At 35.4% G+C, this 13,217-nt stretch overlaps 1 protein-coding gene across 1 annotated transcript; it reads left to right on the forward strand.

Annotated features, from left to right (window-relative positions):
• Nucleotides 1–1,375: 1,375 nt before the first annotated feature.
• On the forward strand, nt 1,376–7,419 carry LOC132618540 (uncharacterized). The gene is made up of 4 exons (XM_060333576.1): nt 1,376–1,754; nt 3,966–4,597; nt 4,734–4,832; nt 7,070–7,419. The coding sequence occupies exons 1-3, from the start codon at nt 1,643–1,645 to the stop codon at nt 4,824–4,826; spliced, it is 837 nt and encodes a 278-aa protein (XP_060189559.1). The 5' UTR covers nt 1,376–1,642; the 3' UTR covers nt 4,827–4,832; nt 7,070–7,419.
• The last annotated feature ends 5,798 nt before the right edge of the window (nt 7,420–13,217 follow it).

Here is a 13,217-nt window from a genome sequence, read left to right on the forward strand (position 1 = left end):
ATTCATGGTTGGTTGTGATGAGTAGTGATGGAAGTGCATTTTGCAGATTTTATTTTTTATACGAGATAATGATTGGGCGGGATGATTTAAGCGGTACACTATTAAAAACATGTGAATGTTTTTTGGGAATTTTCAAGGGAAGTCCGTCGAAAAAGCTTCCGATGAGCCAATTTTCGACGGACCTCCCGGAAAATTTTATTATTATGTATTAAAAGTGGAATAATAGTGTGAGTTATTTGTAAATATGAATTTTATTTCGTATATTTATATTGTTGGGCTAGTCCATTTATGTTGGATTTCTAGTGATAAGTTCACGTTGTTAGCCCAATATATCATATATGCCAAGACAGATCCAAACTCGTGTCACATGTTAAATGACATGATATATATTCGAAGCTAAATGAAGGAGCTAATAAGACCATGCCACATGCAAAATAACGTGGCAAGCCAAAGGCCAATAAATATGCATCACGCGTACAATTGACTTGCGTTTGCCAATCATGCCACATGCCAAAGACCAATAAATATGCATCAAGTGTACAAGTGACATGCGTATGCCAATCAAATGTGCTAATCTTGTCATTGTCTTAATTTGATTGGCCAATCACTGAAAGTCAACTCATTAAATTAACTCGTGATTGCAGGGACAAAATAGAAAAAGTTAACTCGCAGGAAAACTTTTGAAATTTATGCTTCAAAATGATCATTTTTGCAAGGATAAAAATGAATATATTATAACTAAATTGTTAATTAAATATAGAATATTTTACAAAAAAAAAAACTTAAAAGAGGAAAGAGTGTCTCATGAATTGAGAAGGGAGTACAATCAAACCTCTCTATAACAACATCATTAGGTTCGAAATATTTTTGTTGCTATCGCGAATGATTGTTATACATTTATAGCAATATTGACATTTAAATAATATTTTACTATTATAGGAAAAAAGGATGCATAAAATCTAATTTTTCATTTTTAATTCACAAATACTAAACTTAATCACACTTTGTATAACAAATCAAAATCTTTTAATAATGAAAATATATATATTCATATAATATTCTTTGTCATAAATAGTGTATTGAAGTGTCAAAATATTTGGTAACCATCTCTAGACCTATTATCAGTGATCTTAGAATTTCTATTTTTATAAACATGATTAATTATTATATTACCCAAAAAACGAATGTAGCTATTATAAAAGGGTACTTTTACAAAGATCGTACTGTTATAGAGACGTAAAATATAACATAAAAATCGATTACGAAAAAAACTTGACTGTTATAGAAAGATGTTGTTATTTCATGTATTTAAGGATGCTGTTATAGATAAACATAAATTAAAAACCAAACATATAATAAATAAAAATATATATATATATATAAAAAAAAAAAAAAACATAATAAGTCCAATGCAGAGGCAAACAGGTGACGCTACGTTCCCTACAAAATCTGTTACTCTTCTCCAATAGTATTACGATTTACCAAAATCAGCCATAGCCATAGCCCACCACAAACACAAGAAAACAAACAGATTCTTTCCATTAATAAATATAGAAATCAGAAGGATCCATTGGAACATACATCCATATATATATATATAGATATACATATGGACACATATATATAATAGAAGAATAAAATCATGCCATCAGGTGCCAAGAAGCGAAAAGCTGCAAAGAAAAAGAAGAAATTGGGAGGAAATAATAACGCTCAATCATCCAAGTCTGCTACTGTTACTAATTCTCACTCTCATGGTACTTTTCATACTCCGTTTTATTTATTGTTTTCTCTGTTTCAATTTATGTGTCATACTTTTCATTATTTAGAAGAAGAAAAAATTGTACGTCTTTCCTATGAAGGAGAAAACACAATATATAAGAAATAAGTAAGTTAGCCTTTTAAAGAGGGGATATATGAGACCTAGAGGTCTGTTAACGGCATAGGGGCATAATTGAGCCAGTTTTGCTAACGAAGAGGGCATGTTTGTTGTTTGTCCTATTTGTAATAGTTTAGGAGCATTTTGGATAAAAAGCCAAACGAAGGACATTTTTGTTCTATTTTCAATAGTTTAGGAATATTTTTGGCCCTTTTTCCGTTTTATCTTTATATAAAAAACACAATGGGCAGCCCGGTGCACTAAGCTCCCGCTATGCGCGGGGTCCGGGGAAGGGCCGGACCACAAGGGTCTATTGTATGCAGCCTTACCTTGCATTTCTGCAAATATATATGAAATAAGCAGGGTAACCTTTTTGTCGAGGTAAAGTCTATCTTGGCAAGGAAATAAATTTTACGAGGGGATGCATGAGACTTGGAGGTCCGTTAACGTGATAGGGGCATAATTGGGTCAGTTTGGTAACGACAAGGGCATATATGTCCTACATCTAGTAGTTTAGGAGCATTTTTGGACAAAAAACCAGACGAAGGACATTTTTCTTCTATTTTCAATAGTTCATTATATTTTTGGCCCTTTCCGTTTTATCTTTAATGATGTGAGTTATAGCCACGCAAATGTTTATTCAAATCACAAGTTTCAAAACGTTTGTTTTCTTTCATAAATTTTGTCTACAGTCAAACACCATCACATAAATTGGGAGGGAGAAAGTAGGAGTGTAGATGTATATTGAGTATTGTGCGCTTTGACATGAAGGAAAATGTTTTCCGGCTAGTGTTCTTTTTGGAATAAAAATTGATTGTATCTTGCAATGTAGATGTTGATGAATCATAACATTTGATGATGTACAAGCTGTATGATAAGGTAGGAGGATTGAGCCCTTATCACATGGCCCTAATCCGGATAACTAATTATTTTTTACACCATGAGGACATGAAACTTTAACTCTTATAGATATTGTTTAAGTTATATGCATTGACAGTGCAATATAATAGTTGAAGATATATGACAATGTACAATTGATGAATGACGACATATGGTACTCGTACTAGCTATAAGATAAGGTAGGAGATCTGAGATGTACGTGGCACCAATCCGGATTACTTAAGATGTTTGATTTTGTATGCACAGACAATGTCGATAACTTTTAGTGACTTGAACACCGTTAGTGCATAAAACTTAAACATGAATGAGTATTAGAGGTTAACAACAATATCTAAATTAAAAAAAAGGACAGCCCGGTGCACTAAGCTCCCGCTATGCGTGGTGTTCGGGGAAGGGTCAGACCACAAAGGTCTATTGTACGCAGCCTTATCCTGCATTTCTGCAAGAGGCTGTTTCCACGGCTTGAACCTGTGACCTCCTGTTCACATGACAGCAACTTTACCAGTTACTCCAAGGTTCCCCTTCAACAACAATAGCTAAACGTTGATTGAAATAAAGTAAACTGATATAAACTTGGAATCAGGTTGGCTGTAAAAGAAAATTACTACTTTGGAAAAGTCATTTCTCTGCTTTTGGTACTCTCAACAGTTTTAGATAATCAAACAGAAAACATTTTTCTAGTGTACCCCTTTTACTATTCCTAATCAAATATGGACATACTTGTCTGCAACTTTAAAATCATTTTCCGATCTTCAACACCTTTACTGTTTGATCTGTCCTCTCAACTTTGGCTTTTTGGATTTTGCTTATATTCTCTTGTTTTGCACTTTTGCTTACATGGTATCTTTTTTACCTTTATGTCTCTCAATTTATTATGTAGTAAGTTATCAGTCTTTATAGTACATGTGTATTGCTTTATGTTTATTTGTGTGTGATGTGTGCTTTCCCACTTCATGATATTTTGCTGTTGTAATAATTTGTTAATAATACATTCAGGTTTCAGTGCTGCACATGTTACTTTCGTTAATGTCCGAATAGATACTGTTAAATTCTCTCGAACCATAGTAATATTATTTGATTAGATCATCGAATCGTTCTGTTATTTTGGATTGCATCACTTGTTGGATGATCGCTAATTTGTGAAAATACTTTTGTGCTGGATCATTGGGCTTGAACCAATCTATGACAGGTGAGGAGGATTTAAGACCCGGTGATAATAAAGAGACCGATGGTGGGGAGGTTAGTCACCTTGCATCTCAAGATCACCAATTGGAAATTTCACATAGTAAATCGTCCATTGATGAGAACAAATCAAATGCCGTGAAAAATGGAGACAAGAAAGCGAAATTAGTAGCAAAAGGAGACGGAGGTAGCATTCAGGTCGAAAGAGAATCGAAGCTTGAGGGTGAATCTACGAGCCATAACAATAACATTGAGCATGCGGGACCCGTGAGATTCCCTCATGAAGGCGGCTTACGAAGGAGGTCAAGTAGCAGCAGCAAGCCTGCTATGTCGGAGGACATAGTTCAAGTGGCCACAAGCGCTTCAGACATTGATGCGTTGACCTTACATCCCATCGGGTCATCCAAGCAGGAAAATGAGAAGAGAAAATTGGGTGTTATGGATGAGAAAACCAGAGCTTCAGACGTTTTTGTGAGTACGGGATTAAAGAAAAGGGACGGTGAAGCTGTAGCAACTTCAGATGCAAAGCCCTCCGTGGATCTAAAAGATGACGACAAACTAGAGCTTTCGTACGATGCGCCTACAGTTGATGCCAGCGTTCATGGAGGTGACATCAACGGTTCTCCCCATGACCATCAGGTTTACCACTTCTTCTCTAGCTTTTTATTAAGGCAGTGTCATAATTATTAAGGCAGTGTCATAAGAATTCTCAGAGTCCCTGGTAGTTTACTCTTTTTTAGTCTTGTAAACTTTTCCCTTTTGTAAATATATGCAGCCACCAATAGCTTTGGGTCCACGACCAGCGCAAACTACTTCCTGGAAGAGTTGCTGTGGCTTGTTTGAGCTGTTTGCAGGATCAAATAAATAACTTCAGGTCGGAAATCCCTTCTTTTTTTTCTTTTTTTTTTTTTTGCTTAGCTCAATCTTTTTTTTTTTTTTTTCTCTTGGCACATTGGCGAAGGTATATAAGAACAAAATTGTATGGCTCTATCAGTTGGATGATATACTTTTGACCTTTTGGTTTTCTTTGTGTTCTTTATCCTTGGTTTCATTCTATGGTGATGTAATAATTAAGTGCTTCTTAGTCTGAAATTGGGCTCTTTTCTTTTGACACTAATTGACCGGAGAAGTCAATTAGTTGAAGATAGGATAATAATAAGAGAGATTGAAGACCACGGAGAAGTCAATAAAATCAGAAACAGCTGTTGCTTTCTCCTAAAACTTCTGCATACTTCTCTAAACTCAATGATTTAATAGTTCTACACTTTCTTGGAATTCACCGTTATGTCTGCTTGAAATGCACCCTATTAATGGTGGTTCTACAATAAAATCATGTCATATCAGAGACCTTTTATGTATAGATTGCTTACGCTATACATAGTGCCCGGTAGTTCACCCAAAACAGGAAAATTAGGTGTCTGCTCTTGCTGTTCTGTCACACAGGATTTGTTTTGTCAAGCTGCAGTGCAGTCAATTTGCTGTTTACTGGAGCGTTAATGTTTTCCTTTAATTGCTAATTTGCTACTTGTAGAATGGATTTAGAATCTTCTTTTCATCATGCCACCTGTGAAAGAGCTCATATGTAGGGTGGACTGATGAGTTTGATTTGTTATATGATACTCCCTCTATTCCAGTTTATGTGACCTTATTTCCTTTTTAGTCCGCTTCAAACAAATGGCTTCTTTCTAAATTTGGAAACATTTTAAATTAAACTTCGGATTTTACCCTTAATGAGAACCTTTTATAGCCACACAAATGTTATGGCATTTTTAAGACCACAAGTTTCAAAAGTCTTCCGTCCTCTCTCAAACTCCATGACAGTCAAGTAGGTTTACACAAATTGAAACGGTGGGAGTACTATTTATCATAATGCAAAGGATTTGATTTCTACTTTCAGACGGATCCTGATTAGCAATTTAGGTAAACTAAGCAACTAATCAGAATGGACCATTGGGTAATGATGACGAAATCTGAATTTATTTAAAATTGAAAGTTGAAAAAGTAATATTTTATAAACCTCGAGAACAATGAGAGATTGTTGAACTAAATGTGACAAACAACTCTGTTTATTACCTATGCAGTTGTCAAGGTTGCATGATTTAAGCAAGTTAAGCTCTTAGGTAGAGTGCATGGGGAGTATGGTCATTATGGCTAACTTGGGAAGGAAACTGATAAAGAGATGAAATTTAGGAATATGTGGATTGAATTCAGATATAGATAATTATCACTACTGACATTTCATGAATGCTTTTCCACTTGTTCTTCGAGGCAGATGGTGCTTATGATCATTGTTTAGGTCAGCAACATGAGTTTTTCACTCCCATCTTTTTCACAGAATCTGGATTTAATTACAATATTATTGCTTGTGGCTCTTCCATTCTGATAATTCTCTCTCTCTCTCTCTTGCTCTCTACCTTCATTCTTTTTTCTCCTCCACGGGAGGGTGGGACTAAAACTAGAAAGCCCATCTTTCTTCCGGCTTTTTTCTGTAAGTTATTCCTTGAAACTGATATTGAAACTGATATCACTGGTTTCAAATTGATTTAGAGATTGATTTGGCTAGAACAGGTGATTTTGATCACCTTTTAGATCATCGATGCTTAAATTTCAATTTCCTTAATCTTAGAATGATTTGGGTCTACTCTAGAATCTCAAACAACTCTGCCTCATAGGCAGCGGTGCATGTAGCCTTGTAGTAGTGGGTTCATCTGGACATGATACTTTTGATAAAATTCATTAAAATTGCAACAAATACTGTATATGAACTCATAATTTTCAAGATACAATGAGTTCAATGCCAAACACTTAAAGGTTGATCCTATAAAATTTAAATCTCTGACAAGTGTGAATTTGCTATATTCAGGAAAAAAATGAGGTTGTTTGAACCGTGGCCTTTTAAATTTTCCAACTCTTAGCATTTGTTTTCAAACATATTAAGCTTATGTGTTTTTTTTTTTTTCTTCTTTTTTTTTGTCGCATTCACCTTAATAGCACCCGATCGATATTTAGATTGGAGTTTAACTCCTTTACTGTATCTGGCAATTGACATTTCTCTGCAACTGCAACATAATTATACATAATGATTCCAAGTAAATGTTTTTTGTGATGCAGATGAGAGAATGAAGGTCGAGCAAACAAGCAACTTCTCGGAGTCTTTTAGTGAATATATAGAAGTTTATGATAGTGTTCATCTTCTTGAACAATCACGAGTTAGAAGCATCGTCTTGCAAACTTATATTTCTGTTATTCTCGTTTGAAAAGCAGCTCGGCGCTCCTTGTTTTTTTGCACTGATTTCCTGGTTTTCTGCAGTTTGCTTATTGGCATTTCGAAGGAGGGTTGTTTCTTTAGTTGCGTAGGAAACTTAAAATTAGATTTGGCCAGCACATATTTTTTACAATTCATTGGTTTAGCTGAACATATGCTTCCAAAATATATTATTCAGCAGTTACCCTTTTCATAACTTCATTCTTCTGCACCAAGATGCATATTTTTCAGGAATTTTTGTTTCTGGTTTATATCTCATATTGTGTAAGACTAATTTTTCCTGTTGAGTTTCGATCTTTTGAATTTATGTTGTTTGGACTTTTCAGAAATATTGCCGGTGCATGTCAATTGTGCATTTTTAGAGGATCTAACACCGACATGACAACATTTTTTAAGAGCCTCAACAACATGATTTTGAATGGTTAAGGAATCTGATTGTTTCCCTTATTCAGTCTTCCTGGGGAAAAAAGATAAGGAAGGCTAATATTTTGTGTATGAGTTTAACTTATATATGCGGCCAGTACAAGGGAATTTTTATACTGATAAGTCACACAAAAGATGTATACATATGACCCTCTAGAAAAAGTGAGATTTGTAAGCTTGAAAATAAAGTATGTTACATGTTAATACGTGTAAAGAATCATCAATAATGTAAACGTTCTTTACAGCGTTAGTGGATATTAGTTGAACTCCTTGTGTATTAACTTATTTGTTGCATAAAAATTCAGTGGATATATAAATAGTTGAAAGACAAACAGCAATCCTCTGGCGAAATTGTACACGGAAGAACTAGAAATTACAGAATTAAAAAAGAAAAAGAAAATTGGCAAAGTACTCACTGTTATCTGGTACCTGTTGCTGATGGGAGGTGGCAAATATTCCGTGAAATTAGTCGAGGTGCGCGCAAGCTGACCTGAACACCATGGTTTAAAAAAAAAGATAGAATTATCAAGAATGCTTCCACTGTTATCTGCATATTGATCAAAACACAAAATCGATCATATTTATGAGGTATAATAGCATTTTGGCCCCTCAATTACTAATAAATTCTAATTCAACCCTTGTGATATCTGACTAAGCACATTTAACCTTTTATTAACTGACATGTATGTTTTTGATGCCTTTAAGGAAATAATGTTTTGGACTATTTCTAGATCTATATTATCGTAAATGTAGAGTAACAGTACAAGCTTAACATAACACATGACAAGCAGAGGCGGAGCTAGCCCTTCGGGCGTGGGTTCGGCCAAACCCAATAACTTTAGTTCGAACTATATATTTGTATTAAATTTTTTGTCGAATATGTATAAATTATTAATTTAGAACCTAGTAACTTTAAAAAATTAGAACCCCGAACCCACAAGCTTCAAATCTTGGCTTCGCCTCTGATGACAAGTAAGTGGCGGAACAATTAATTAGTGACAACACAGATAAAGGATCTAACCATATGGAACAACCCCAATTAATTTGTTCTATAACACAAAAATATAATATTAAAGTGATGATGAAGATCTTGGGCGGACCTATGTATTAATTTTTGGTGCTCGACACCTATTAACCGTGACAGATACTCTATGTAGACATATAGAAAATGTTGAAGTTTTGGTATAAAATAATAAATAGCACCCAAGAATCAATAAAAGATCTTGCTGTTTTGGTTAAAAGGTTATAGGCTTTAGGTTAAGCCATGAAGGAGCTGAGTTCAAATTCCACTCAAAGCAATATATCTTTTGTTGATTTTAAGGTGAGCACCCCGGACCATTAAATCTTGGGTCCACCACTGATTGAAGAGTTAGATGAACATGACGATGACGACAGTGAGTCAATGACAATGCTGATGATTCGTGTGAAAATGGTAAGATTTATGGGGAACAAATTAAAGTATTAGTGATGATGAGACTCTAATGATGAGGTTAAGTCAAATAATAACAGTGAAACTTAGGACGATGACATGTAAGGAGTTATCATCAATCTTCATTTGAACCATCTTTTGAATCATCTGTATTAGAAGAAAAATCATCATCATCACTACTATACTTTGTGTTGGGAAGAAACAAGCAATAACCCAATTGCACGACGAGGTAACAACGGAAGAAATATCAAGTCAAAACTTCCCACACTATTTGAACCAAGAGAAGACAATATACACTAGCACAAATGGAAATCCGGACAGCAACTATACCAACAACAAATAACATAGTCACAGGAACTGGGTCAACATCAACTAAGCTCTCATTGCTCTGAGAATCAACCTTTTCAGCTTTGTCAAAATCTTCAATTGTCTGGTCTTCAAAGAACACAACATCACGGCTTCTAACAAGTTTCTTCTCAACTGGATCATAGAAACGATAGCCAAATTCGTCTTGACCATAACCAATGAAGATACACTGCCTAGTTTTAACTTCCAGCTTTGACCTCTCATCCTTAGGAACATGCACAAAAGCCTTACACCCGAAGACTCTCAGGTGAGCATAAGGGACATCTTTACCAAACCAAACTCTGTCAGGGACATCACCATCCAAAGCAACAGTAGGAGATAAATTGATAACATAAGCAGCAGTATGAAGTGCTTCTGCCCAAAAAGAATCTGGCAGCTTATCATCTGAAAGCAAACATCTAACCCTCTCAACTAGAGTTATGTTCATCCTCTCTGCTAAACCATTTAACTGAGGATTCTTTGGAGGAGTTTTCTGATGCCGAATACCCTGCTGTCTACAATAATTATCAAAAGTATCAATGTATTCACCATCATTGTCTGAGAGGATGCATTTTAGTTTCTTCCCTGTCTGTCTCTCAACCAAGACCTGAAAAGTCTTGAACACATCAAGTACTTGGTCCTTGGACTTCAAAGGAAATACGCAGAGTTTGCAAGAGTGATCATCTATAAAAGTCACAAAGTAAATTGCACCACCAAGAGAGCTTACTTTAAAAGGACCACACAAATCAGAATGCACCAACTCTAGCAAATCATGCTTTCTTGAAGGCGAATGACTTTAAAAGGAAACTCTTTTCTGTTTTCCGGCTAAGCAATGAACACATCCCTTTAACTTTGCTTGTTTCACTCCAAAAAGAAAATTCTTTTTAGCCAAGTTGTCAATCCCTTTCTCGCTCATATGACTCAGCCTTCTATGCCATAACTCTGATGAAGTATCATTCTCCACCAAATTTATTGAGTCACCACAAATAGAGCCCTGAAATAAGTACAAGTCAGATATTTTGTTATCTCGAGCCACAATCATTGAACCTCTAAGAAGCTTCCACTGGCCACCACCAATGGTTTAATCATAACCCTCATCATCAAGCTTTCCTACAGAAATCCAATTCAGACGAACATCTGGAGCATGTTTGGCATTGTTAAGAACCAACCTCGAACCATTCTTACTTTTCCAGCAAACTGTGCCAATACCAAATACCTCAACCTCACTATCACTGCCCATTCGTAACATTCCAAAATTACCTGGAGTATAAGAAGGAATTAAGTATAAGAAGAAAATAACTCCTTCTTTGGCGTGACATGAGAAGTGGCACCTGAATCCACAAACCAGGTAGACTCATCACAAACAAGATTGATATCATTTTTACCACAAGCAATAAGAAGATCATTTTCAGCAACAATAGTAACACGATTTTCATTATCGCCTTCTTTCTTTTGCTTTTTATGGTCTCTCTTAAACTTGTAGCAAAGTTCTTGATGTGCCCTTTCAAGTGACAATAGTCACATGTAAGATTCTTGTACCTGGAGAATCTTGACTTGCTTCTACTTTTACCTCTATCATTTTGACCTCTGAAACTGCTTCTCCCTCTGTCGTCAGTAACCAAATCATCGAAGTGTGAAGCTGAAGAGACGAAGCTTGAGATCTTCTTCTCATCTCTTCATTCAAAACACCACTCTTAGCATATTCCATAGTTACACCATCACTGGGAGCAGAATTAGTCAAAGAAACTCTAAAGGTTTCCCAAGAGTCTGACAAAGTATTAAGAAGCCAAAGTCCTTGTATTTCTTCATCAAACTTGACACCCATTCCAGATAGTTGATCCAGGACAGCCTGAAAATCATTTACATGATCAGAAATAGGACTGCCCTCTTTGTATCAATATTTATCAATTGTTTCAGTAGGAACAACTTATTATTGCCAGTCTTCGAAGCATAAAGTGTCTCGAGCTTTTCCCACAAGCTTTTAGCATTTGTCTCATTCACAATATGATTTCGAACATTATCTTCAACCCATTGCCTAATATAGCCACAAACCTGTAAGTGCTCAAATTCTCAATCCTCATCTTCAATAGGCTCGGGTTTCTTAGAAGCGAACACAGGTAAATGCAATTTCTTGACAAATAAAAAATCTTTCATCTTGCTTTTCCAAATATGATAATTATTGTCATTTAAACAAACCATCTTGCTCATATTTGCCTCTATCATTCAAATAAATGATCAACACAACCAAATACAACCAGAAGCTCTGATACCACTTTGTTGGGAAGAAACAAGCAATAACCAAATTGCACGACGAGGTAACAACGGAAGAAATACCAAGTCAAAACTTCCCGCACTATTTGAACCAAGAGAAGAAAATATACACTAGCACAAATGGAAATACGGACAGCAACTATACCAACAACAAAATAGCAAAGCAAGCAAAATTAATCAATTGCAAGAGACACCAAATTTACGTGGTAAAACCTCTTCAAGGTCAAGAGGAAACATCCACGGGTCCAAAAGCTCCACTATATCAAATGAGAGAGTTACAAAGTTCTCCAAAATATCTACAATATGAATGCCAAATGCGGAGCAACAATAACAACAAGAACAACCATCAAACAAGAGAAAATTGGAAGAAAGTCACCCAAAAACGCAGCTACTGTTCACCAATGAAAATCTGGAGCTACGGGTCTCCAAATACACCTCTGTCAGTTCCCAATCAAATATTAAGATGAAAGGAACATGCTGTCCAAAAATCAGCTCAATCGGACAAGAAACGAAGCGGGAATCGACAAAACAAGTTTGCTGCACAAGCTGATTTTTAAGAAGAAAAATCTGCACTCTCCCTCTCACTATTTTTAGTTGAAAGGCTGCTCACTCTCTCTCTCTCTCTCTCTGTTACTTGCCTCCAAATCAGACCTAATAGGTCTTTCAATGTATGGGCCAAAAAATATAAGTGGGTTGGACCAAGTACATATATATACATCTTTAAAGTAAATATTTACAAAACGCGACGACAGTTTTCAGTTTACAAGATATAACAGTACAATACTTACAAACCTATACAAAACCCAATTAGAGGCCAACCCCACGGAATCACGCACGCAAATACCGTTGCTTCCTACTCTTCCCATAATATCTCCCTCGATTTTTCTCCCCCAATTTCGCTCAATGTTTTCGCCCTATCTCTTCAGTTTTCATTGAGGATTCGAATGTGATTGAAGAAACAACTGCAACGTTGATAAACAATCAATTCCTCAATCAAAAACCATTGAAGTATCAGAAGTAATACAAATTTCGAGTTCCAAAAAAAAAAAAAAGGAGCAGGTATTTTCCTTTTTTTGTTGTTGATATTTTGTGGAAGAATACAATCTGATTTAATAGAAGTCGATTGATGCATCAATTACCTAAAAATATTATCAATTATACGCGATTGAAATTTCAGAAGAACCATTCAAAATCGTACGGATCAAAGCTTTATTAGTGTAACAATGGCGGATAGCACAATGCAGTCAATAATGATACAACACAGTGGAAGATGGGACGCATCAGGTGAATATATTTGAACTCCAAATACATTATGTTTTGAAGGCAATTAAAAGCATGTAATCTCGTGCATGAAAGAATTTGTATGAAAAGTTGTATGAACTTCATATAATAAGTAGATTCTGTAGTAATATATCGTTTTTGTTCAGGAAAAATTTGTCTATTGGAATATGTATGAATTTTGGTTGAAAGTTGTATGAACTCCGTATACTAGGTAGAATCTGTAGTGTGGAACTGATTTTGTTCAG

This window comes from Lycium barbarum, chromosome 11, assembly GCF_019175385.1.
Source record: "Lycium barbarum isolate Lr01 chromosome 11, ASM1917538v2, whole genome shotgun sequence".
Lineage (NCBI taxonomy): Eukaryota > Viridiplantae > Streptophyta > Magnoliopsida > Solanales > Solanaceae > Lycium > Lycium barbarum.

Coding starts and splice junctions, on each gene's coding strand:
- LOC132618540 (XM_060333576.1), top strand. CDS start 1,643: ATGCCATCAGGTGCCAAGAAGCGAAAAGCTGCAAAGAAAAAGAAGAAA. Junction 1,755..3,965: donor TACTAATTCTCACTCTCATG/GTACTTTTCATA, acceptor AATCTATGACAG/GTGAGGAGGATTTAAGACCC. Junction 4,598..4,733: donor GTTCTCCCCATGACCATCAG/GTTTACCACTTC, acceptor AAATATATGCAG/CCACCAATAGCTTTGGGTCC.